The following is a 26,820-nucleotide window of genomic DNA, read 5'->3' on the forward strand; positions in this document are numbered from 1 at the left end:
GTGGGTCCATTACAATCAAATCACCGGACACCGATGTGCTTGTCTTAGCAGTCCACTACTTTCCACAGTTGCCGGACACTGCCGAAATATGGATAGAGAAAAGAACATCAGCAGGATGCAAGCTTATCCCGGTCCATCAGATGTGTTACAGCTTGCTTCCAGAAATGTGTACCCGGCTTCCTGCATTTCATGCCCTGACAGGATGTGACTCTGTATCAGCATTCTTCGGCTATGGTAAAAAGAAAGCATGGAAAGCTATGAAGACACTGCATCTTCAGAATAATGGTCCACACCTCGAAGTCCTCGCCACTGACGATCTCCAGGAGGCAGTGGCTGCTTCAAGACATTTAGTCAGTGCCATGTATGATTCTCAAGGGAAATACATGGATGCACACACAAATTTGAATGATCTTCGAGAGAAACTCGCAGCGACCAAAGATGTCCCAGTGCATAAGTTGCCTCCGTCTGAACCAGCTTTTCTCAAGCATGTGAAGAAATCCGTTCACCAAACCCGAGTATGGATGAATGCCCACCTGGCAAATCCAGAAATTCCCACACCAGAGGGTCGTGGATGGTACAGAGGAGAAGGTGTGCTAACCTGGACTAACCCCCAAACCCTTTGACGTATTCAACTGAAACTTGGTACATGGTTTTATAATGATAAGTTACAGAACAAGTTCGAGTTTCATGGTGATTCGTCAATTTGTCACAGAGGTATGACCTTTATAAAATTGGAAAATAATCGCATCGGTCGTGGACACGTATTACAAAGCATTTCTCACGCTTGTTTTATTTGTGCATCAATGTATTTACATTTCTGTCTGAAGTAAACTGTTCAGCAGAGGGTGACTTCACAATAATAATGTCCTTCATGTGTCCAACCATAGGAGAGTGCCTTACATGTGTGAACCTCAGCATCCAGCCATGCCTTTGTGGGCATAATCAGAAGCAACGCCCGTGTGCCAGCCCATCCTGGCAGTGCCAACGTGTAAGTACAAGTTGGAACTAAATATTTATACCAGTCTCACCAATGATGTGAATTGTATTTATGACTGACTGCACATGGTTGTGTGTGCATTTGCTGTATCGGGTGAAGAGTAGCAGGTTGGAATATACGATTGTTGTTCTGTCACTTGCCAGGTATGTGGGAAGCAGTTCTCCTGCGGAGTGCACACATGTCAGATGATCTGCCATTCAGGAGCTTGCTTGAGCTGCCCCACCTCAGGGTTACGCACCTGCCCTTGTGGCAAGACTCGTGAGTGCTCCATAGTTCATGGTGCATATCGTGCTCATAACTGTCAGCACGCAATGCTCCTGTCACACTGGAGTAAAGAATACTATCATATTGCCTGATGTTCATGGGGGGTTTTTTTTTTAAAGCATGTCTCCACAATTTTCCTTCACTTTTTAAGAAGAAGAAAGTCTACTTTTACATAGCAGTTGCAGCTGCTCTGTGTTTACGTGTGTGCACAGCTTGCGAGCTGCCCTGCACTGAAGAACCGCCGACTTGCGGAGATACCTGTGCAAAGCCGCTCGCCTGTGGCCAGCATCGCTGTAACCAGCGCTGCCACCGTGGCCCATGTGAAACGTGCCGCCAGGTGCGCAAACTACCGACGCAGTCATTTTCTGTTTACGTCAACATTATACCAAGTACTCTCAAAAGATCACAATTCCATTCACGACACAATTGCATTAGCGATGGACAAACTGTAATTGCTGCTGTGAAAATAGAAAGCGGTTGTGAAGTGCACCGTTCTGTGTACCATCTGTTTTTCTTCTTTCCACTGTTTTAAAAGCAACTGTTTCGTATCATGCTATTTTGTGTACGTATGATGATCATAACTGTCCCCATCACTCAAACGCTCTGGTGTTAAAATTGCTTTATTGAATAGGGAAAGATTCTGATTGGATCCCGTTGTTTTCTCATGATTTCAATTTAACTCATGATTTTAGTACAAGAGCTGTGCTTAAATGATTACCTGTTCATTTTTTTAGTTACCACGTGCGTGTGAAGCGAAAAGCGGGGTTAAGCAATTGGTTCTGTCTGTCTTTCTGTCTGTGTCTTCACAAACGTCAGTTTATGATCGAGGAACAACTTGATTTGATTTCAAGTGAATGTTACATTTTGAACTCGAATCATAAACCTAACTCGTTCTTTAGTCATACTTTGGTCTGAATTCGTCCTGAGCACGCATGCACAGAGGGAAGGGAGATAAATTTTTTTTGTAGTCTTTCGATCCTGGAACGACCTGTGTCCAGATTCTTGATTAAGAATGCTCCATACAGTTTAACCAACACTTGCAGAGGTTTAATTCTTAATTTAAACAACCACAAATCCTTCAGTTAAAATTTCTTTTCTTTTTTAAAAACCTTCCTTTTACACAAAAGCACACGTCCCGCCAGACCGGGGAAGAGTCTGTTCACCCTCAGCAGCGGAAATGACGCCACACATGGGTGGAGCATAAATATGCATGAAGCAAAACACGAATATACATTTTACATTCAAACTTGGCTACATCACTGTCTGGAAGTCGAACAAAATTGAAGATCATTCCAACCAGGACACTTACTGTTTTTAGCGACATCATAAAGGACACAAACGACAGGCACGAAGAACTAACGTAACATGTTAAATAAGGTGGGGTAAAAGTGGTCATCTCTGGCCGTTATTGGAGAACCACCTCTGCGCCGTTGAGTCTGGCATTTCACTCAGGCCGACTTTCAGGGACTTCAAGCAGCTATTAAACTTCTCGGCTGGTCTTCCATTTCTACTCTTTCCAACATCAACTCATCCTGGGAATTTTTCCAAAGAAACCTGCACGCGCTCTCTCTCTCTCTCTCTCTCTCTCTCTCTCTCTCTCTCTCTCTCTCTCTCTCTCTCTCTCTCTCTCTCTCTCTCTCTCTGTCTGTCTCTCTGTCTCTCTGTCTCTCTGTCTCTCTGTCTCTCTGTCTCTCTGTCTCTCTGTCTCTCTGTCTCTCTGTCTCTCTGTCTCTCTGTCTCTCTGTCTCTCTGTCTCTCTGTCTCTCTGTCTCTCTGTCTCTCTGTCTCTCTGTCTCTCTGTCTCTCTGTCTCTCTGTCTCTCTGTCTCTCTGTCTCTCTGTCTCTCTGTCTCTCTGTCTCTCTGTCTCTCTGTCTCTCTGTCTCTCTGTCTCTCTGTCTCACAGATTTATCCCATCTTGTCTTCAGTTGTCCTTCCCTTCCTCCCGCCCATGGTACACCGAAGCTTGTGGTGAGACAGTTGTCCTAAAGCAGCTTGCCTTCGCCTCATGGAAGGCTAAGCCGACTGAAGCCAATCATAGTTCCTTCCACAAAGCTCAGAACAAGTTTGTCTACCCTCATGAGAGCCAGGAAACAACATCTTTCTAATCTCAACACTGAACTCTCAAACCTGTCTCCCTCCTCTAAATCCTGGTGGTGTCTAGTTCAGTCTGTTTCTGGAGTATGTTCCCCTTCCATCCCTCCCTTACCTCAAATGGCTGCACAGCTGGCACTGCATGTGAAAAGGCTGAATGCCTAAACTCTGTGTTTGCTTCTAAATTTTGTGTCCCAAACCCATTGCTTTCTGTACACACCTTACCCAGTCACACCCAGCTGTTCCTGGACTGTGTCTGTTTCTCCTGACAAGGTGGAGAGCTTGTTGTCAAACCTCAACTCAGATTCTGCAACCGGTCCAGAAGGCATCAGCCCACGTGTCCTAAAAACCTGCTCCTCTGCTCTTGCTCACCCTCTATCTGTTCTATTCACCCTCTCATTTGCTCAAGGTCATCTGCCATCTGCTTGGAAATCCACAAACATTACCACTCTGCATAAAAAGGTGCAAAAACAGGTCCCTGCAACTACACACAAATCAGCCTTCTCCCAATCATCAGTTAGGTTGTGGAATCCATCATCGCTTCAGACATTAAATCCTTCCTCTTCTCCAATGGCTTTATTTCCGATCATCATAAACAACCTGGATTCAGACCAGGTCACTCTACCTTGGGCATGCTGCTTCTGCTTTCCCAATAATGGCTGGAGATTGTAAATGCCACACATGAGATCAAAGTTAGATCCCTTGACATATAGCGAGCTTTCGATACGGTCTGGCATCCCACATTGCTCACCAAACTCACCTCTTATGGTACTCAAGGCAATCTCCACTCATGGATCCCGGACTTCCTCTCCTGTCACAGTCAACGTGTGGCTCTTAATGGCTCTCTCACCCCCTCTTCCTGTCCAGGCTGGAGTTCCTCAAGGCAGTGTTCTAGGCCCTGTGCTTTTTCTAGTCTTTGTCAATGATCTCTCTGACTCTCTTGAAAATCCTCTATATCTCTTTGCTGATGACTCCACCCTCTGCCGTACCATCTGTCATCCCTCAGATCAGCAAGCAGCAGCCTCTTCTTTCTCTGCAGATCTGGATAAAATCACAAGCTGGTCAAACACTTGGAACATGTCCTTCAATCTGGACAAATCTCACACTCTCACTTTGTCTCTCTGAAAGGACTGTCTGGACCCCCCCCCCCCCCAATCTACTTTTACAACAATCCTCTTGAAGAAGTCCTTTCATTCAAGCTTTTGGCCTATCTGCCATGATCTTTCCTGGGAAAGCCACATTTCAAAGCTGGCCTCCAAAGCCAGTCACCAGCTGGGCATCCTCCATCGTACAAAGTCCTTCCTTGGCACATCTGAGCTCCTGACTGTGTGCAAAGCTTTCATCTGAAGCCTGGTGGAGTATTGCTCTCCCCTCTGGGATGGTGCTCCTGCCTCACACGTCGCACGGTTTCATGCTGTGGAAACCAAGGCCTTTTGGATCATTGGTATCTCCTGCGATGAAGCTGAGACTTTGGGCCTCTCACTCTCTCACCGAAGGCAGGTCGGTGGCCTTTCTGTCTTCCACAGTCTCCACTCTGCCCCCCCCCCCCACACCTTTGCTCTGTCTGTGCTCTTTCTGTGCTCTGTCTCCCCTATATTTTTGCATGGCTCTCAAAGTCCACCAACAACCCCCTTCTGGTAAATCTACCAAAATCAAGAATCACTGCTCACCTTCACTCCTTCATTCCCCTTTTTTTTCCCCACCTCTGGAACAAACGCTCACACTTTCTTCAATCCCACTCCTCCTTCCAGGTCTTCAAAGCAGCTGTTCACCACAATCTCCTATCTTTCCTCAACCAAAACCTCGATCTTTTCTACCCCCATTAATCCACCCCAAACCCACCTCCTGCAAGTTCCCTGCTTTCCTTCCTGAAAGTCCCTGTATTGTCCATCGTGTATTCCCCATGTTCTCCACACCATCCCTCTCCCTTGCCCAGATCTCCTCATCTCGCTCTTCCCCCACTGTATTGTGCTTCCCTCTCCGGCCCCTCTTATCACTTGCTCCTCTTGTTATATGTTCGGCGTTCGCACTTATGCGAGCCTCGACATTGTGCACAAAATAAATATATAGATAAAATAAAATAAATATATAGATATACATAAATTAAAAAAAAAAATAGACGCTGGCTCTATGGCGATAAACTTCCAAAAATTTTTTTTCTACAACCTTTAAAATCTTTATTTTGTTTCAATTGAATCATATACTTGAACACAAGAAAACAAATAACCTTTTTGCCACTTCACAAAACCTTCCGCTTAGGCCTAAGTCACATTTGCTCTACGGCTAGGATACGGTGGCCGTATGCCCTCTGAATTGACAGAAACGTGTGGCGGCCGCAGAGTTTCTGCGGTGGCCTCAGGGTGGCCCTATGCCGTTTGGCTATATTTTACAGGTCGTAAGGTCGCCGTGGAATTATAACGCGGAGTTATAACTTTTTTTCATTTCTACGTTCGCCGTAGCAATTCGACAAGCCGAAAAAAAATTAAAAAATTAACCCATTTGTTACCGTCCATCTGGCCGCACGTTCGCCTTAGGGCCCCCTGCGGTTGCCTTGCGAGCACCTTGAGGCTACCTTGCGTCTGCCTTAAATTCTATGGCCGCCGCAGGGCTCCCTTAAGGTCACAGTGTGACATCAAATCAAAGACCATACAGCAACCCCACGTTTTCGGTCTCCACAATTTCTAAGACCTAAGGCCTAAGTCACATTTGCTCTACGGCGAAGATACGGCGGCCGTACACCCTCTGAATTGACAAACGTGCGGTGGCCGCAGAGTTTCTGCGGTGGCGTCAGGGTGGCCCTACGCCATTTGGCTATATTTTACAGGTCGTAAGGTCACCGTGGAATTATAACGCGGAGTTATAACTTTTTCATTTCTACGTTCGCCGTAGCAATTGGACAAGCCGAAAAAAATAAAAAAAAATAAAAAAAAAAAAACCTGGTAAAAAAAATAAAATTAACCCATTCATTACCATCCGTCTGGCCACACGTTCGCCTTAGGGCCCCCCTGCGGTCGCCTTGCAGTCGCTTTGTGGGCACCTTGCGTCTGCCTTGAAAATTCTATGGCCGCCGCAGGAACGCCCTAAGGTCACCATGCGACATCAAATCAAAGACTGTACGGCACCCCCACGTTTTCGGTCTCCACAATTTATAAATACGCCGTGCGGCTACCCAAAAAATAAAAACATATGTGACTGCTGCATTGTGTGACCGTGGAAATACTGCGGCCGCCGTATAATTTCTAGTGGCCGTAGATTTTGGAGACCCCACGGCCGCGGTGGCAAATGTGACTTAGGCCTTAGCAGCACGTACTTGGACAAAATATTTCAGCATTTTACATCATCACTACCAATCAAATTTGCTGCTCGCAGACCCTGCCTACCTCTTTTTTTTTTTCAATTTTTTATTTCTCCCCCCCCCCCCCTTCTCTCCCACCAAGACTGCATGGGGAAGGTGGTTTATGTATGAACTCTCGTTCTGTGCTGTTTTTGTTTGTATATTTTAAATATATACCATTATGTATTCTTTGGATTCCTTCTTGGTCTTCTGTTTCAATACATTTTGTGATTTAAAAAAAAAAATTTTGTTAGCTCACCTGGACTTTAGTCCGGTGAGCTTATGTGATTGGGCAGTGTCCATCCGTCAGTCAGTCAGTCTGTAAACACTTCAGATATTATCATTTGAACGAAACACATGATTAAGAAAAAAAACTTTTGCACATTGTCAAGGCTCGTATGAGAGCTAACACACAATGCACAACAAGAGGGGCAGGAGACAAGGGGTGGGAAAGGGAAGGACAAAACAGTGGGGAACAGAGACATTAGGAGATCTGTGGAGATCATTGATGAAAACCAAAAAAAGAACAGGGCCCAGAACATTGCCATGAGGAACTCCAACCTGGACAGGAAGAGGGGATGAAAGAACTCCATTTAGGGCCACACATTGGCTGCGACAGGAGAGGAAGTCTGCGAGCCATGAGTGGAGATGGCCTTGGATACCATAGGAAGAGAGTTTGGTGAGCAGGACAGGGTGCCAGACTGTGTCGAAAGTACGCGATATGTCTCGGGATATGGCTCTGATTTCATGTCCGGAATGAGGACCTCCATTCAATGTTGGGAGAGCAGAAGCAGCATATCCAGGATCGAGTGTCTTTGTCTGAAACCAAATTTATTATCAGAAATCAAGCCATTGTGGAAGAGGAAGGATTTAAAGTCTGAAGCGATGATGGATTCCAGAACCTTGCTGATGATTGGTAGAAGGCCGATTGGTCTGTAGTTGCAGGGATCTGTTTTTGCACCTTTTTTATGCCGAGTGGTAATGTTTGCTGATTTCCAAGCAGAAGGCAGACGACGGAGCAAATGAGAGAGTGAGCAGGAGCATCAGAGCAGGTTTTTAGGACACGTGGGCTGATGCCGTCTGGACCGGTTGCAGAATCTGGGTCGATGTTTGACAGCAAACTCTCCACTTTGTCAGAAGAAAAGGACACAGAGTCCAGGAACAGCTGGGTGCGACTGGGTAAGGTGTGTACAGAAAGCAATGGGTTTGAGACACAAAATTTAGAAGCAAACACCGAGTTTAGCATTCAGCCTTTTCACATGCAGTGTCAGCAGTGTGGCCATTTGAGGTGAGGGAGGGGGTGGAGGGGGAACATACACCAGAAACAGATTTGATTAAATGCCACCAGGATTTGGAGAAGGGAGAGAGAGGTTTGAGAGTTCAGACTTGAGATGAGAAAGATGTTGTTTTCTGGTTCTCCTGAGGGTAGATACACACTTGTTCCGAGCTTTATGGAAGCAACTTAGATTACCCTCAGTTTGATTTGCTTTCCATGAGGCAAAGGCAAGTTTTTTTTTTTTTTTTTTTTTTTTTTTTTTTTTTTTCCAGGACAACTGCCTCACCACAAGCTTCAGTGAACCATGGGTGGGAGGACGAGTTGGACAACTGAAGACGAGAGGGGATAAATCTGTGCATGAGGGAGAGCAAGTTTCTTTGAAAGAATTCCAAGGACGAGTTGATGTTGGAGAAAGTAGTGATGGGAGACCAGTCTAGAAGTCTGATGGCTGCTTGGAGACCCTGAGTTGGCCGGCGTGAAATGCCAGACTCAACGGTGCTGAGGTAGTTCAAAATCCTTACTATAAATTTTGATGAAACTTAACCACAAGCTTCATATGCAATGCTTGACAAAGGTGTGTGTTCACCACATCAAAATCTGCACTCGTCAACAGGTTGAAATCAGGCCTAAAACTCAAAAAAAAAAAAAATCCTGCCCGAACCTCAGGGTGCATTGCATTAGCAGCCAGCCATGTCCTCTGCCAAAAAACATGACCTGTAACCTGTAAAATCATGACTTGAAAACATGTATCACTATAATCGGCATCAAGAGGGCTTCCATTCAACCAATCACATGACCAGATTCTGCACATTAACAAAACTAGCAGAGTACCAGCCCTACGGGAGATCTTGTTTTCAAGCATGCAACACTTTCTTCTGACGCATACCTTTATTTGGGCGGTGTATAGGCAACTGACAGCTCTGTATACGCAAAGAAAACACAAAAAAACCTGGGTTACATACATCAAGCAAAATACATACAGGAATACTGTACTGTCAATGCTGGAGACTTGTAATACCCTCCCCCACCTGAAAGTGGCGCTACTCGAAACACATTTCCATCGAGAATTTGCGTACCCCCCTCCAAGACTATCGGCAAACATAAAAACACCCCTACACATTAATTGGGGTCATGCTGATCCTCTGTAGCAAGTCTGGATGTAGTTGGCCCAGAACTGTAGGAGTAGCGCCTCATTAACTTGATCAACAAATTTACTTATCTTCTCTGCACTGACCCCATTTTTATCATCAACTTAATGCAACAACTAACTTGCATTTACATGATTTATATTCAAGGCAGGGAATTTAGCCTGAACACCAGCAGGCAGTGGCCTACTTTTTGAAACTTACTAACGCACACGATTCATCATCTCCCCTGATCCGAAGGTTGGCATGCTCTGAGATACAGCGCCTCATGCTGGCACTGCATCAGAAGGACTGTTTTTATTTGAATCCGACTCCAATCATGGATCAAACCCAACCGAGACAGCTCAATGATGAGCATATTGCTTAAAATGCCCTATTTCCTTCAATTAGCTCTTTAACGTGTGGACAATCTTGTAATGACCATTGACCTCGCTGGGATAATTATGTCATACTTCCTGTGCGTGGGATTCAAGTCATTTGTCCTAACATGCTTGTGTTTTAATCACACATCATTAACTTGATCACATCTCAGTAAAATATATTTAAGATGGTTTAGCTAAATAGCAGCTTTAGTTAACCCCCGGTGTGATCTCGCAGTTATCCATTGCTCACTCTTTAATATGGCTGTGATAAGTATGATGGTAAGTCTTTTGTTCACAGATCATGTCATTCTCTGGCTTGTCATTTATGGAACCTTACCACAGCCTCTTTGCACCCTATAAACCCGCACCTCTCAGGTTGTAGACAAGTCTTGCCGCTGTGGACGTCATACCCGTTCCACACAGTGCAGCCGGCCATACCTGTGTGACACTCGCTGTATCCAGCTCCGCCCTTGTGGCCGTCATACATGCCGGCGAAAGGCAAGTGATTTGGGGGAAGATAATTCAAAAAGTTGTCAAACTGGTTTGGATGAAAACTTGTCGCGATTTTTTTTTTAATTATTTTTTTAGCAACCATTGTCACAACGGGAAACCAACGGGTTCACGAGTCATCGAGTATGTTTTAAATTTCAACCTGATCAGATGCATGGTCTGGGAGCCAGAATTATTTAATTCATTGAATCTGGGTTTTTTTTTTTGTTGTTGTTTTGTTTTTTTAAGATCCTCGTGGAGGATCTCTAAGTCTTACTCACGTTGTTGTTCTTGTGGACTTTTTTGTTTCACAGCCTACAGTTTTCATCGAAACTTCCTGAAACTTGGCGTAGATATGTAAAAATACCCTGCGCAGACAGTAACCATCTCCGATTTTGAAAATTCCTCCTAGAAAAAAAAGTTATGACGTCAAAATATCTCCGCTAATGGAAATCGCCTAAAAATTATCTCCGAAACTAGGCAAGCTTTTTTAATTCTGTTTGCGGGAATCGAACAGGGCATTAACGGAGATGAATTGCCACACAGATGATACATCACTATGACGTCATATCAATTTTTATGACGTCATTCCTACTTTTTGACATTTTTTGTTTCACAACTCAGAGTTTTCATCGGATCTTCGTGAAACTTGCCATGCATATGCATAAAGCCCACGCGCAGCCAGTAACCATCTCCGATTTTGGAAATTCTTCCTAGAAAAAAAGTTGATGTCATATCGCCGCTAATGGAAATCGCCTATACCATTATCTACGAAACTAAGCAAGCTGTTTGAATTTTGTTTGCGGGAATCAAGCCAAGCATTAGCACAGATAATTTATCGCAAACCTGATGCATCACAATGACGTCATATTCGTTTTTATGACGTCATCATTAAGAGGACGAGGATCTTAGCTCATTCGAGCTTGTTTATTTTTCTTCCACAATTAATGTAATACTTGTAATGATGTATGTAATACTTGTAATAATCAATGATGTAATAATGTTGGCGGAGGAATATCTGTCGATGCCGCGATGTCAAAGAGTGCCATTCTGTTTTTTAATTTTTTTTTTCAGTTTTGACTATATTTGTGAAAAAAACATTTTTTGTTTTGTATCTTTCCATAACTTAGACGAGCCCTTTTCAGTGAATCGAGATGCCCTCTGGAGGTTTCTTGGTCTTCGTGGGGTGCAATCAAAACTGATCAATCTGTTGTCTGAACTATACTTTGGTGCTGAGAATGGTGTGAGGTGTGGTGATACCATCTCTGACTTATTTCCATTTGTTACTGGAGTTCGTCAGGAGTGTGTAATGGTCCCCACACTTTTCAGCGTTTGGATGGACTGGATTCTGGGGAGGATGTGGGAGAGATCAGACTGTGTTGCATTGTTTGGGAATGTCACGATCTCTGATCTTGATTTCGCAGATGATGAAGTCATCTTTGTGGAAACTCTGGATATCCTTTTGAGGGCTCTCGATGTGCTGAATGAGGAGTCGGAGCCGCTGGGATTACAGGTTTCCTGGGTCAAAACTAAGATCCAAGCTTTCACCGACATTTTGGATGCTGCTATCTTGTCTGTGCCTGTTTGTGGTGAGGATGTTGAGGTCGCAAAGAGATTCACAGACCTTGGCAGTGATATTCATTTGTCTGCTGGCTGTGAGCTAGATTCAGTAGACATCTGGGTTGGGCCTGGGGAGTCGTGGATTCACTGGATCATGGGGTGTGACGCTGCCGGTGCCTGTGCGAGACGGTGAAAGTCAAAGTCTTCAGGTCTTTGGTGCTTCCAGTCTTGCTCTATGGATGTGACACTTGGACTTTGACCAGGGATCTGAGAAGGAGACTTCATTCCTTTGGTGCCACATCTCTTCGGAGAATCCTTGGTTATCGCTGGTCGGACTTTGTGTCCAACGAGCGGTTGCTGAGACAGACTCAAATGACATTTGGTACCTGCATGGTCCGTAAGCGTTATCTGCGGCTGTATGGACATGTTGCTCGTTTTCCTGATCCCGCTCACCAGATTCTCTCAGCGAGGGAGCCTTGTGAGTGGAGAACACCAATGGGCCGACCATGTGCCTTGTGGTTGCAGCAGGTTGATCGGCATCTTAAGGAGATGAGGATGGGCCAGGCATCTGCCTGGGGGATGGCCATATGGAGGCCCCTGGAGTACCAGCAGAAAATGGACCCAGCGACGTGCTGCTATGGTGCATGCTCCCATACCTGACCTGACCTGACTGAACCTCTGACAGCCTCTACTTGTAGCTCGCTTGGAGTGATATTGTCCGGAATGATGTTTAAATCAGTCAGGGTTTTCTTTATCATTTCTGTCTATCACTGTTACAATTTCAGCATTCTTCAATTTCCAAGTCTTCGACCTTATTTTTCAGATCCTGGTATTTGGTAATTTTCTTCATTTCTGAAGCAGTAAATTCAAAGTCATTGGGAACTGAAACCTCAATCATCTCCTCCTCAATGGTTGTGTAAATATGCACCAAACTTAGTTGTGATCACCACATTGTAAGAATGTGCAAGAGCGGTGTCATTTTTGGCCATGCCGTTGAGTGCAGGGTCAAAAGGTCAAATTCCAAAAATACAATGACTGGCATTTAAAATATTTTGAATGAAACTTTGTATACACAATCAACATTGGGGGACGCATGAAATATGTAATGATTTTTTTAGATTTGACTTCTGTTGGGGAGTTGGGCTCACGGGTCAAATAAGGGGGGCGGGGGGGGGGGGAATGCTTTTTTACCTCAAAATTTGATATTAATTTTTGCCATCTTTCAACTTTGCTCTCGGTGGGGAGTGGGATTTGCCATGGTGCACCATCAACTTCGCTCCGTTTTATTTCAAAAAGCCCTTGTTGGTCGCTCAATGGTCAGCCAACTAATATTAAATGTGTTATATTTAAGTGATGTTCATCGATGTAATTTTTTTTAAATACAATTCATTCTTCTTTGCAGTGCTGTATTGGAGATTGTCCCCCATGTGACCAGCCCTGTGGTCGGCTCTTGCAGTGCAAAACACATCGCTGCCCTTCACTGTGCCACCCCGGTATGTGCCAGCTGTGTGTGTGCGTGTGCATGTTGTTGGTTGTTATCTCCATTTGCAGGTTTCAGGAGATGAAATAAAGTCCTCCCAGGACTCAAAGCATCCATCTCCGCTTCGGTAAAGGATCACAGTTCACAGACCAAGCTGTTCAATTTTGTTGTTCTCAGAGTTTTGTTCCGAGAGCTGTATTCAGGATCGTCACCGAACTTCAGGATCGTCACAGCCTCCAATTGTAGTTCATTTCCCGGGGATGGTTTTCAAAATCTCAGTGAGGTGGTTCTTTATTACAGAGGAAAACCTAATCGTTGGGCACTGATATCTCAATCAGCAATGCTGTCATTTCCTTTTTAATCCTAAGTTCCATATCCAGTCACAATGCTTTGTTTTCTATGTTCACACTTGATAGGATCATCTGGTCATACGTGTGTGTCACTTCCTTGTTCTCATTTGTCGCTTTTGGTTCATGTTTCCATTAGTTTTCTTGGACTGGGATATTGAAGTTTTTGCAGATGTGCCAGTGGAGTACTCCACAAACCCTGTTGTGCCTTTGTGTGTACAATTGTTCTGACATGAGTTTTTTTTTTACATCCCGATCGGAGGGAGGTGGCTCGTGCTTTCTCTTTCCACCTTGCAGAACCCACAACTTGTCCGATTGACTTGCTCCTATTGACTCAGACTAAACAGTTGGGCATTAATGATTCGTTCTCCATCCCAGTTGAGCTGACCTCTTCTGAGCCATTCTAATGAGACTTCTTTGCCTATGCCCAATATGTCCAACTCTTTATATTTTATTTATTTATTATTTTAAATATCTTCCTCCTCTTGTCGTTCTCCCCAGTTGTCGGTGTATATCTGTTGATATTTTGCTTTCTATTTTTCTATCATTGGGGCCAAGGTAAGTAAATAACTCTGCCAAGGTAAGTGAATCTCACTGTGACCTCAACATATTCACCAAATGGGTACAGACAAGATAGCGGCATCCAATATATCATTGAAAGTCTGGATCTTAGTTTTGACCCAGGAAACCCGTAATCCTAGTGGCTCCGACTCCTCATTCCCTAACAGGTCATTCAGCACCTCGAGGGCCCCCAAAAGGATGTCTCGAGTCTCTGCAAAGATGACTACATCATCGGCAAAATCAAGGTCAGAGATCTTGACATTCCCAAACAATGCACCGCAGCTTGATCTCTCTGAGATCCTCCCAGAATCCAGTCCAGACAAGTGCTGAAAAGTTTCTGGACCAGTACACACCCCTGACGAGCTCCAGTAACAACTGGAAATAAGTCGGAGATGGTACCACCACATCTCACAGCACTCTCAGTACCAGAGTGTAGTTCAGACATCAGATTGATAAATTTTGGTGGCACCCCACGAAGACCAAGAATTCTCCAGAGGGCATCCCATTTCACTGAATCAAATGCTTTGCAGAGATCAGCACAGGCTGAAAGCAGCCCCTGCCGAAACTCTCGTCTGTGTACGGTGAGGACCCGAAGAGCAAGAACACAGTCAGTCGTTGAGCTTTGGTGTAAAGCCTGACTGCTCTGGGTGCTGGTGCTCAAGCAGATGGTGGCAAACCCTATCAAGAATTATCTAAGAAAAGACCTTTCCCAGCACTGAGAGGAGCGTCAGCCCTCGGTAGTTGTTGCAGTCCTGGCGATCACCCTTCCTTTTCCAGAGAGGAACAACAAGGTCCCTCTTCCAGTCAGTTTGGATGATGCCTGTGTTCCAGGCAGAGCACAGAACTGCATGCAACGACATGAGTGCAGCATTTCCACCAGCCTTGAGAAGTTCAGCATGGATGCCACAGATCCCTGGAGCTTTACCCCATTTCAACTGGTTCACCGCAGTCTGTGTTTCCACAAACGAAGGTGGATCACAGTTGATTGGAGGGTCAGCCACAGAGATTGTAACACCCTTGACATCCAAATCAACAGACTTGGATATAAGTGCTCAGTGATTTTGGCTTAAGTAGTGTGGAAATTAAGAAAATGACCAATTACCTGGACCTCAAAATGAGATCGAGAGATCTTGGAAGCTAAAGAACATCAAAATTACACCAGTGATATTTGGACTAACAGGAATAATAAAGGAGAACCTCACTGAGATTTTGAAAACCATCCTCCAGAAATATTTCCACAAACGAACTACAACTGGAGGCAGTCTGGGATTCGGTGAATTTCCTGCAAAGAGCCCTTGGAACAAAATAGAGAACAACAAAGTTGAATATAATGGTCCATGAACCATTATCCCTTACCAAAACAAAGTTGCATACTGTTACGTCTGAGGGGGGGGGGGGTGGGTATGCATTCAAAGGGTAATTAGGATGTTTAATTAGGTATGCCATGCTGTTCGAGTTTACCAGGATCTCGATGTAATAAGTAGCAATTCAGTGGTGATAAGTTGTCAAGTAAATGTCCATTTCTTCAAGGGGGGAATGATAATTGTCACGTAATTAGATAGGGAGACGGGATAGGGTAAGTGTGTCTGCGTAAACCCTGTTAGTATTCCCTGGAGGCTTGCCGTGACGTCACAGGACAGTGCTGCGGATGGCTCCGCCCCGTGATCACGATTGGCGGAAGGCGACGGCAGAGGGCCAATAAAACGGCTCGATTGGAAGTGACGAGGACTTGAGGATAAAAAGATTCTGTTCGGGGAAAAGGGGTGGGAGGAAGAAGATCGGTAAAGAAAAACCGTTTTGGTGGAGGCTGTTGTGCTGGGAGCGTGCTGTTTTGTTGCGCTGATTCGATCCTGGATTGATCGTGTCTCGTGGCCTTGCTGTGCCTCGTGCCTCACCTCGGTTGGCTCTGGGGTTCTGCTGGCTCGGAGTACGGGGGTCGAACGGCGGGCGGACCTCCCTCCCTCTCCTGCTCGCAACTTGGCGCCAGAACTGGCTCCCTGGCGGCTGTGAGCGGACTTGGGCCGACACCAGGAGGTCGACAGCACCACGGTGTCTCCTGCACCTGACGAGCGCAACCCCAGCTCGTCCGACGCCAATCCAGGGACTGTTGCGTCTACACCACGGGCCAGCCTGACCACCAGGACCAGCTACGTTTTTTGTGCGTGTGTGCGTGCGTGCGTGCGTGCGTGCGTACCTGGTGCCTTAGAGGGTTTGAGATTTGTATATCCACTGGAATTGTTTGTGTTTTCCCCACGCCCGAACCCACACCACCATCCTGTCGAATCGCCCCGGATCCCTCCTCTTGCCGAGTCTTATTATTTCTGGTTCGAGAAATAAACGTTATTAACTCAGTGAAAAGCGACTCGTGCCAACTTCCTCGTTCCGTTTGCGGTAGAGCGATTAAAACCGCCATCTTTGGGTTATAAAAAATAAACCGCCTCCATCGTTTCGGCTCATTCTACATTGGCGGGACTGTTCAAGTCCCGTGGACGTCACATTGGTGTCAGGGTGTTGGATGTTCGAACCCCTCTAAATTATATTTGGTATCGGGAGAATATACCAGGATTGAAATCTCGCCACGAATTGGAATATAAAATTACTACAGAAAAGCGCGCAAGCGCGGGAAAATTTTGGCAGGATTTTTCAAATTAAAATTAATTGGCGGCAAACGGGACTTCTGCACCATGGCGGATGTGCAGATGTTTGAGGAGGAAGGCCACGTGTCTGGCAGCGAGTCGGGGGAAGAAGGGAGAGACGGGGGTAGTATTGGAACCTCCCCCATTCCAAGCGTGGACCGTGCTTCATCGCCCGTAACGGGGCCGGCAGCGCCAGAAACCGGCGCGATGACGATCCAAACAATGTTGGAACGTTTAATAACAGACATGACAGCACAAATAGCAAATCAATTCGTGACACAGAGGGCAGAAATGACGGCACAAATGGAAAATCAATTCGTGACACAGAGGGCAGAAATGACGACACAAATGGCAAAAATGACGGCACAGCGGGCAGAAATGAGAGATCAATTGGGGGTAATGGGGGAACAGTTGGGTGCACGGATTGATTTAATGAGGGATGAATTGGGGGAAAAGATGGAGAAAATGAAAACTGAGATGCAGGAGTGTGTGGATGTTCAATTGGGGGAAATACAAAGTAAATAGAGGATAGATTGGAGGAAACAAAGTTAGAAATTACATTGGAGGGGGAAAATATACGGAAAAAATTGGTAGATAAAATTGATGCAACGAACATTCGGGTTGATAAGGTGGATGAAAGCCTGGAACGTCATCGTGCCTGTGTGGATGCTCGTATGCAGCTGCAAGTAGAAGAATGGGGAGAGCTGCGGAAGCAAGGGATGAATTTGGCGGAGGAGGTAAAAGGATTGGAGGCTCGTTTGGACGAACAAGATAAAATTATGAGCCAAGATGAAGTCTTGGATAAAGGCCTGGTAGAGCCGTCTTTTGTAAGTAGAGTGTCCGAGTTGGTTGAGGAGCAGCTACAAACTCGCGACGGAGCATTGGAGGAGGTTGTGCGGGCCCAGAAGATCCTGCGGGAAGAGGTGAATCGGTCCATTCAACGTTTGGAACAGGAGGCAAAATTGACCCATGAGACCCTCACCACAAAACATCTTTGGCCACAGTGGGCTCCGAAATTGGATACGCAGCCACAAGGGTGTTTGATCCCTGGGCTAGATTCGGACAAGGGAGAAACTGGGAAGCGGGCCACCGTAAAAGTGATCCCCTTGGTAAATTTTGACGGGTCAGGGAGCCTTGAAGCTTTTCTGATGCAATTTGAGTGTATTTCCCGACTAAACGGGTGGAATGAGCGGGAACGTACAGGGAATTTGGTGGCAACGTTGCGGGGACCAGCCGCAGATGTGTTAAACGTGATCGCGGAGGGGATGTTGACCAGCTCCCACATTTGCGAGGCGTTGAGCCGTCGGTTTGGGTTCGCAGCGAACTGTGATCTGGTGCGGGCCCAGCTCCAGCACAGCAGATTAAAGCCGGGTGAGACAGTGCCTGCACAGGACATTTACCAATCAGTCAGGATCGCGTATCGGGACCTAACAGTGGAGGCATGGGACAGACTGGCACTAGAGAAATTTTTAGCTGCTCTTCCGGACACTGAGGTCCGAGCGCTAGTGGAGTTACAGGATCCACCCACCGTTCACCGAGCGGCTGAGTGCGCAGCCAGGCTGGCCTCGTGGAGGCGGCGGGTCGGGTGCCCGAGAGGCCATCGGTGACGATCCGACAGGCGGAGATTCGGGATCAGGGAGGGGGGCTGGGAGAAATTGGCATTACCCAAATGCTTCAGAGGATGAATCCTCCTGCTGAACCGCCAGGTCTATCCGAGGTGCCCTTTCATAGGTCGAGTCCGGAAATCACTGTCGGGGGTCGGGGAGACTAGATTGGGCTGAGCATATAGGGCCATGCTCGGCTGGTGAGATTGTGGCGAAGTGCCTCCTTTGGTGAAAAAAATGAATTGTGGGAAAATTGACATGGGTTTGTAAGTTCTGCTGGGTTTTAGAGTGACAATCGGGACAGTGGGTAATTGGTAACAAAGCGGGCACGAGTGGCTGTCCAATGGCTGGTGCGTGGATCGGGTGAGAAGTGCTGTGTGAGTTGTTTCAAGTTAAGAAGTGAATTATATGGTGCACACATTGATTTTTTTTATTGGACATGGTGTGGTAACAGGGAAGGTCATGGTCGGTGAAGTGTTAGAAATGCAGGTGTCACATGTAAGGCCGATGGGGTGGGGGGAGTCATTTGGGTTTTGTGGGTGGGGATGATGTGCTTGTCCGCAGGGATTGCTGAAGCTCACGGTGAGCGGGAATTGCGACCCCCATCAAGGAGATTCACCCCTGGTGGCTAACGGTGACAGTGTCTGGAGGCAACTGGGAGAGGGTCTGGTTGGGTGACCAAGGCGGGTAGGATCTTGGCGACCCAGGAAGGCCAGAGGAGCCAGTGAGACCCCTTCCAGTGTGTTGTACGGGATGAGAGCTGATGGCTACCAGGGGGGTGGGAATCAAAGGGAGCGGGGGCGGAGAAACGTCCGGGTTGAACTAAAGCTTACCTGTGGGCATGGTTGCACCTGAGATGCCCCTATCATCTTGTGGTAACCCACCCCACGGCCATGACGGAATTCAGCCTGCATCATTAAAATGGGGACCATGACCTAGAAATGTGATGATGACCATGGTGTGAGTGCTGTGAAGATGTGTGAGTCCCACTCGATCCCGCACAACTTGACTTGTGCAGCAAGGGCATGATGTCCGCATAATTTTGGGGCGAGCAAATTTGAAAATTGGCTCCCCAGGTAACGCTGGGTCTATTAGCATCCACTGGGGGACGCGGGCAAGTGTAAATATCCCATGAATAGTGTCGTTAAGGCTTAGAGTAGGAATGTAAAGTATAAGTGTTGTGTTTTTGTGGAACCTTTTGTTTCCCCTCCCCAGATCACTGGAAGAGTGTTGGGCAAGAGTGATGATCCAGAGGATGGAGTGCAACTTCGCTCAGTGCTCTCATGTGAAAAAAAAAAAAAAAAAATGAATGATTGTTTCAGTGAGGATAAGGCCATAAGGGGGTAGTACATTAAGCAGTATAGGTAAGTTAGCTGCGGCTCGCAGCCCATTGCCCCTCCTACTTTATTTCGTTAGGTTAAATAGGTGTGAGTCAGTAAGTGTTAAGGCTGGTACGGTAGCGCCTGTGATATACCTTGCAGGTGCTGCGGTACCAGAGGAAGGGGCAGTGTTACGTCTGAGGGGGGGTATGCATTCAAAGGGTAATTAGGATGTTTAATTAGGTATGCCATGCTGTTCGAGTTTACCAGGATCTCGATGTAATAAGTAGCAATTCAGTGCTGATAAGTTGTCTAGTAAATGTCCATTTCTTCAAGGGGGGAATGATAATTGTCACGTAATTAGATAGGGAGACGGGATAGGGTAAGTGTGTCTGCGTAAACCCTGTTAGTATTCCCTGGAGGCTTGCCGTGACGTCACAGGACAGTGCTGCGGATGGCTCCGCCCCGTGATCACGATTGGCGGAAGGCGACGGCGGAGGGCCAATAAAACGGCTCAATTGGAAGTGACGAGGACTCGAGGATAAAAAGGTTCTGTTCGGGGAAAAGGGGTGGGAGGAAGAAGATCGGTAAAGAAAAACCGTTTTGGTGGAGGCTGTTGTGCTGGGAGCGTGCTGTTTTGTTGCGCTGATTCGATCCTGGATTGATCGTGTCTCGTGGCCTTGCTGTGCCTCGTGCCTCACCTCGGTTGGCTCTGGGGTTCTGCTGGCTCGGAGTACGGGGTCGAACGGCGGGCGGACCTGCCTCCCTCTCCTGCTCACAACTTGGCGCCAGAACTGGCTCCCTGGCGGCTGTGAGCGGACTTGGGCCGACACCAGGAGGTCTACAGCACCACGGTGTCTCCTGCACCTGACGAGCGCAACGCCAGCTCGTCCGACGCCAATCCAGGGACTGTTGCGTCTACACCACGGGCCAGCCTGACCACCACGACCAGCTACGTTGTGTGTGTGTGTGTGTGTGTGTGTGTGTGTGTGTGTGTGTGTGTGTGTGTGTGTGTGTGTGTGTGTGTGTGTGTGTGTGTGTGTGTGTGTGTGTGTGTGTGTGTGTACCTGGCGCCTTAGAGGGTTTGAGATTTGTATATCCACTGGAATTGTTTGTGTTTTCTCCACGCCCGAACCCACACCACCATCCCGTCGAATCGCCCCGGATCCCTCCTCTTGCCGAGTCTTATTATTTCTGGTTAGAGAAATAAACGTTATTAACTCAGTGAAAAGCGACTCGTGCCACCTTCCTCGTCCCGTTTGCGGTAGAGCGATTAAAACCGCCATCTTTGGGTTATAAAAAATAAACCCCCTCCATCGTTTCGGCTAATTCTACGTTGGCGGGACTGTTCAAGTCCCGTGGACGTCACAATACTATGAGTCCTGGGAGGACTTCGTTTCATATTCTCAAACCCACAAATGGAGATGAAAATGAATGACACACACACACACCGGGTGGCCATTTATATTTATGTTGTCAATAAGCACTTGTATTTGTTCGTAGCATTGATGTTTCATCCTGTCATGTGTGGTGCAGGACGCTGTTATCCGTGTGTCGAAGAAGTTACTGTTCGCTGTGCTTGTGGATTTTCTTCCATAAACGTTTCATGTGGCTGTGAAAGGAACACTCGTCCACCACGCTGCAACCAGCTATGCAGGTTTGAGATCAGTATGGCAGATTGTTCAAGTACCAGTACAGTAAGAAGGTTCCTTTTCGGTTGGACTAGCTGGAGGAGAGCTGTGGCTGAATCGTAAAATAACAATCACCGCTAAAATATATGTCATTACCTGATGCACACGAAGTGAAAAGCACATTTAAGCAATTGGTTCACTTTGTCTGTCTGTCTGCAAATGTCAGTTTATGATCGAGGAACAACTTGATTTATATTGAATGTTATAATTTGAACACTAATCGGAAGATGAATTAGAAAACGAACCTTTAGTTTATCAGTACATTGGCTCTGAATTTGTCCCGATCACACATGTTCAGAGAGTAGTGAGATAGTTTTTTTTTTTAGTCTGTCTGCCTCCCTGGCAGTCAAACAAAAATCATTCCAAACAGGAAACTTACTGTCTTGAAGGACGTCATAAAGGACACAAACAACAGGTATGAAGAACCAACGTGACGTGTAAAATAAGGTGTTGTAAAAGACACTGCGTCAACGGTGGTAAAGTTCCAGAATTTTTTTTTTGCAGCCTTTAAAATCTTGTTCTTTCAAATGAATTATATATTTGAACACTGCAGAACACAAATCGCCTTTTTGGCATTTTAAAAACCCTTCCATTTAGCATTACTTTGTCAAAATATTACGGCATTTTACATCATCTCGACCAATCAAATTTGCTGCTCGCAAACCCTGCCCATGTCCTGTTTTTTTTTTTTTTCCTCTCTCTCAATACTGCGTGGAATAACATGTTCCATGAACTTGAGCGAGCTTGAAGTATCATTGATGTAATCATTTGAAATATCAATTTCCACTGAAAAGCAGATTTTATTATTGCGAATTGCTAATTGTCACACTGTATCGCTTCGCTGTTCATGCATGTTCAGCGAAATGAAAACTTAAATGATGCTGTTTGAACATTTTTAAAATCCTGTAATAAACTATTGGTCGTTTGACCTTTTTTGCTTCGCCTATTGTCCCTCCCTCTACCCCGAAACACTGTTACCGGAATTGCAGCTCTCCTCCCATATGCCACCACCCAAAGCGTGCACCTCACCGCTGTCATCCATGGAAGTGCCCACCATGCCAGCTGCCTTGCAATCGTATGCACAAAGACTGTGGCCACCTATGCCCTGATCCTTGCCATGATGCTGTGTTGGTTACACCTGCTCAGGTAAATGATCGTGTTCACCCAAAAGACCCTCTCTATTCATTACATTCCTGCAGGGGTTCCACTGGTGTTTGCAAAATTTGCCAAGTGCATAATTTGAATCCATCTGGTGGATATATTTAATAAATTCCTGCGTGGGGTTAGTGTGAAAAAAATTCTGACAACCCGGGACTCAAGCTCGAGCACCTCATCACTTATGCGGTGACAGCCCACTGAGCTGCTGAGTCTTTGGGATATCCTCGAAATTTCTTACACTAACACTGCAAGCTTTGAAATTTGAAATTTGCTTCGTGCAAAATTTGAATCCATATGGTGGATGTATATATATATATATATATATATATATATATATATATATATATATATATATATATATATATATATATATATATATATATATATATATATATATATGTATCTCGATAGCAGGAGACAAATTTTAATTGAGATCAAAATCATCGTGTGAAGGCAATTTCCTGCATCTAAATATTACCGAATAAGTATTCCCTCGTAAGGATGGTATGATGATGCCTGGTTATAAATGTGCTTGATCTGCACAAGAACATTAGGTACAGTTCCTTCAGAAAGTATTGATACCCCTCGACTTTTGTCACATTTTGTTGTATTACAGCCTCAATTTAAAATGGATTAAATTGGGATTTTTTTTGTCACTGATCGACACAAAATACCCCATCATGACAAAGTGAAAACATGTTTTCAGAAATTTTTGTAAATTCATTGATAATTAAAAGCTGAAATGTCTTGTCAATAAGTGTTCAACCCCTTTGCTATGATACTCCAAATTGAGCTCAGGTGTGTCCACTTTCCTTTGATCATCCTTGAGATGTCTCTACTCTCACCCAACTTGATGGGAGTCCACCTGTGGCCAATTCAATTGATTGGACATGGTTTAGAAAGAAACACACCTTTCTATAGAAGGTCCCACAGTTAACAGTTCATGTCAGAACAGAAACTCTACCATGAAGTCCAAAACTATCCATAGAACTCTGAGGTAGAATTGTGAGGAGGCCAAGATCTGGGGAAGAGGATGAAACTATTTCTAGAGTGTTGAAAGTTCCCAAGAGCACATTGAGCTCCACCATTAGGAAATGGAAAGAATATGGAACTACCAAGACTCTTCCTAGAGCTGGCCGTCCGACCAAACTGATCAACTCGGCAAGAAAGACCTTGGTCAAGGAGGTGACCAAGAACCCAATGATCTCACTGACAGAACTACAGAGTTCCTTGGCTGAAGTGGGAGAACCTGCCGTAAGGCCCACCATCTCTGCAGCACTTCACAAATCTAGGCTTTATTGGAGTGTGGTCAGATGGAAGGCACTCCTGAGAAAAAGGTACATGTACCACACCTGGAGTTTGCAAAAAGGTATGTGAAAGACTCTGAGAGCATGAGGCAAAAGATTATGTGTTCTGATGAGACAAAAATGTAACTGTTTGGCCTGAATGCAAAGGGCTACGTCTGGCAGAAACCGAGCACATCTCATCACCCATGTAACACCATCCCTACCCTGAAATATAGTGGTGGCAGCATCATGCTATGGGGATGCTTTTCAGTGGCCAGGACTGTGAGACTTGTAAGGATAGAGAAAATAATGAATGGAGCCAAATACAGGCAAATCCTTGAGAACCTGCTTCAAAGTGCAAAGGACCTCAGACCTTGTAAACATCTATCCATACAGCCAAAGCAACACTGGAATGATTTCAGAACAATAACGTGAAAATCCTTGAGTGGTCCAGCCAAAGCCTAGACTTGAATCCCATTGGGAATCTGTGGAAAGGCTTGAAGATTGTTGTTCACCAACACTCCCCATCCAACTTGACAGAGCTTGAACAAATCTTCAAGGAAGAATGGGAGAAAATCCCAAAATCCAAATGTGCAAAACTGATGCAGACATACCCAAGAAGACTCAAAACTGGAATCGCTGCCAAAGGCACTTCGACAAAGTATTAACTCAGGGCATTGAACATTGATGTAAATTAGATATTTATGCATTTTATTTTCGATAAATTTGAAAAATTTCTAAAATCATGTTTTCACTTTGTCATTTTGGGGTATTTTGTGTGGATCGGTGACAAAAAATATCTAATTTTATCCATTTTAAATTCAGGCTGTAACAACAATGTGTGACAAGGTGTGACTACTTTGTGAAGGTACTGAATTGGCCTGGAGTTGGCATCCGATGTTCCATTGCAATCGGAAGCTCTGCTGATTCTACTTTGCTTTATCTCCTGCAAAATGCTTCATTTTTGCTCGTTTATTGTTATGTTTAAGTTTATTATCTTGCTACCAGCCCTGGCTAACAGAAATAAGATGTGGCTAAAATAGACTGGTTTTGGTTAAACTTTAAAAAACACAAAAAAAAAAAACCAAGAAGGCTTAAAAAATAAAATAAACATTGTCAGGGAATCCCTTCTTCTGCAGCTGATTTCTCATTCATCTGCTTGGAACTTTGTACGTAATGATTGCTTATCGATCTGGCCAAACCAACAGTACATGGAATTGATGAAAGGTTTGGTCTTGTCGTGTTCCCATCTGACCCCTTGGTTTAGGATGCAGGGGATCTCAGGTCAACTCCCATCAACCACTTTTGATTTTCCAGTCTCCGAATGTTTGCAATTCATTTAAAAATCCAGTATACCGATGTCTAGTAATGTCTTTATTCTGAATGTGACACTTGAATAAGTTCCTGATTGGCTAACTGCACAGACTTGCATCACTATAAATATAAACGGTGTTGGGAAATGTTGACAAGCTATCCAAAAAGGTATTGAGTCTGAATACAGTAACCTATTGAGTGCTTTCATGGTTGTGTTCTGCAGCCTGCCATTTCTGGACCCTGGGAGAAGATCGAGCTTCCTCGGCCAAAGATTCAGGCCCAGCCTTGTTCCCCATGCAAGGTTCCTGTTCCTGTGTGGGTATCATGCACTGCTGTTATTGGAGCTAGCACCGAATAACAGGGCAGAGCCCGCTGGCCCCATTTTAGTTACCCTTGTTTGCCCTTCGTTTACCATGCCCAGCTGTAATTGTGTACTAATTTGGTGTAATAGCTTGGTGTTGTGCTAGTACATACATAAGAACATACATGGTGCAGGGAAAAAAATGCGTACAGGGCAGAATAAATGGAGGAAATGGCAGGTCTGAGGGAAGTGTGGTTCACCCCAAGGTGCCAAAGCACAGACGCGTGCATCAATAACGGAAGGGAAGGGGGGGTAGGGAGTAGGGGAAACAAAGAAGATGTGACCCTAGCTCGCTGCTCTCTTCTAACTGTTTTATTACCTCTGCCAACAAAGGTGAAGGAGGTTATGTTTTCACCCCTTTCTGTCTGTTTCTTTGTTTGTCTGTCTGTTTGTGTGCAGAATATCTCATAAAGTTGTGAACGGATCTGGATGAAATCTTGTGGACGGGTTGGGTGTGTGACAAACTGATTAGATTTTGACGAAGATCGGGATCCGGATCCGATAATTTTTTTTAAGTGATTCTTCATCATTGAGACATGGGGCTAAACTAAGAAATATCACAATCTCAAAAAGTTGTGGACGAATTCGGATGAAACTTGGTGGGCAGGTTGGGTGTGTGACGACGAATTGATTCGATTTTGGTGACTATCCGAATCCGGATCTGGATACGAGAATTATTTAATTCCAGTGATTCTTCACCATTGAGAGATGGGGCCAAAAACGATATATAGCATGATATCTCAAAAATGTAATGGGCCCGATATGTTCTCGTGGATCAGACGTTACGTGGCCGAGGTATGCGCTCTACCGAGTGCCCTTCTAGTTTGGATAGTATTTTATAACGGGACAGAACATTTATCAATGCAGAGCCTGCCAGGGGTATTTGGATTAACAGTAAATCTGAGAACCAGATGCGTACTCACTCGCTCAGTTACTAACACAGCACTGTTACAATGTGAAGGCGCTAAGGCCTCAGGCCTCTGGTGTCAGCCCAAGGCCCAGTGCAATTGGAAATATCCAAGCTGTAGAACCAAGATGTATTACATATGCACAAAAGCAGTAGACATGTTTTCACTTCATGCATGTAATCCGGGTTGCAACGGTCTATTGTCTATACACCGCCTGAATTAAGCGATGAGCAATTTGTGTAATAAATGAAGCTTTTTGCACGCGGAGCAGGAGACGGGGTTTTGCAGTTGCTTGTGTGTGCGTGCGGATGAAGTGTATTCGGAAAATGTGAAATCGTTTTTACCATTTGAGCTTTTGTGACGTTTTTACCATTTGAGTTTTTGTCAACTTTTCAACTGAACTTTATTATGAGCAGATGGAGAAGCCAAATTAATAATTTAGTCAAAAGGTCAAAAGTCAGCATGACGTCATCAATTTTCATCCCATTGACCTGAAATTTTAATGACCATTTGAGTTTTTGTCATCAAATTTTCAACAAAGCTTTATTATGAGCATATAGAGAGGACAAATTAAGAATTTTGTTGAAAGGTCAAAGGCGGAGAGATTCACTTACCTTGGCAGTGATTTTCATGTAT

General features: G+C 45.2%; 1 protein-coding gene across 2 annotated transcripts in view; it reads left to right on the plus strand.

Moving 5' to 3' along the window:
• NFXL1 (nuclear transcription factor, X-box binding like 1) overlaps positions 1-26,820 on the plus strand; it is a 105,302-nt gene that overhangs the window by 42,601 nt on the left and 35,881 nt on the right. For both annotated transcript variants that reach the window (XM_085848875.1, XM_085848876.1), the window contains exons 9-16: positions 888-988; positions 1,141-1,255; positions 1,474-1,598; positions 9,846-9,968; positions 12,922-13,012; positions 21,003-21,123; positions 22,147-22,303; positions 25,139-25,230. In XM_085848875.1, the coding sequence (XP_085705001.1) occupies positions 888-988; positions 1,141-1,255; positions 1,474-1,598; positions 9,846-9,968; positions 12,922-13,012; positions 21,003-21,123; positions 22,147-22,303; positions 25,139-25,230 (925 nt within the window). The remainder of the gene's footprint in view (positions 1-887; positions 989-1,140; positions 1,256-1,473; positions 1,599-9,845; positions 9,969-12,921; positions 13,013-21,002; positions 21,124-22,146; positions 22,304-25,138; positions 25,231-26,820) is intronic.

The sequence above is a fragment of the Eptatretus burgeri genome, chromosome 12 (assembly GCF_056783735.1).
Source record: "Eptatretus burgeri isolate ZD-2024b chromosome 12, Ebu_testis_v1, whole genome shotgun sequence".
NCBI classification, from domain to species: Eukaryota; Metazoa; Chordata; class Myxini; order Myxiniformes; family Myxinidae; genus Eptatretus; species Eptatretus burgeri.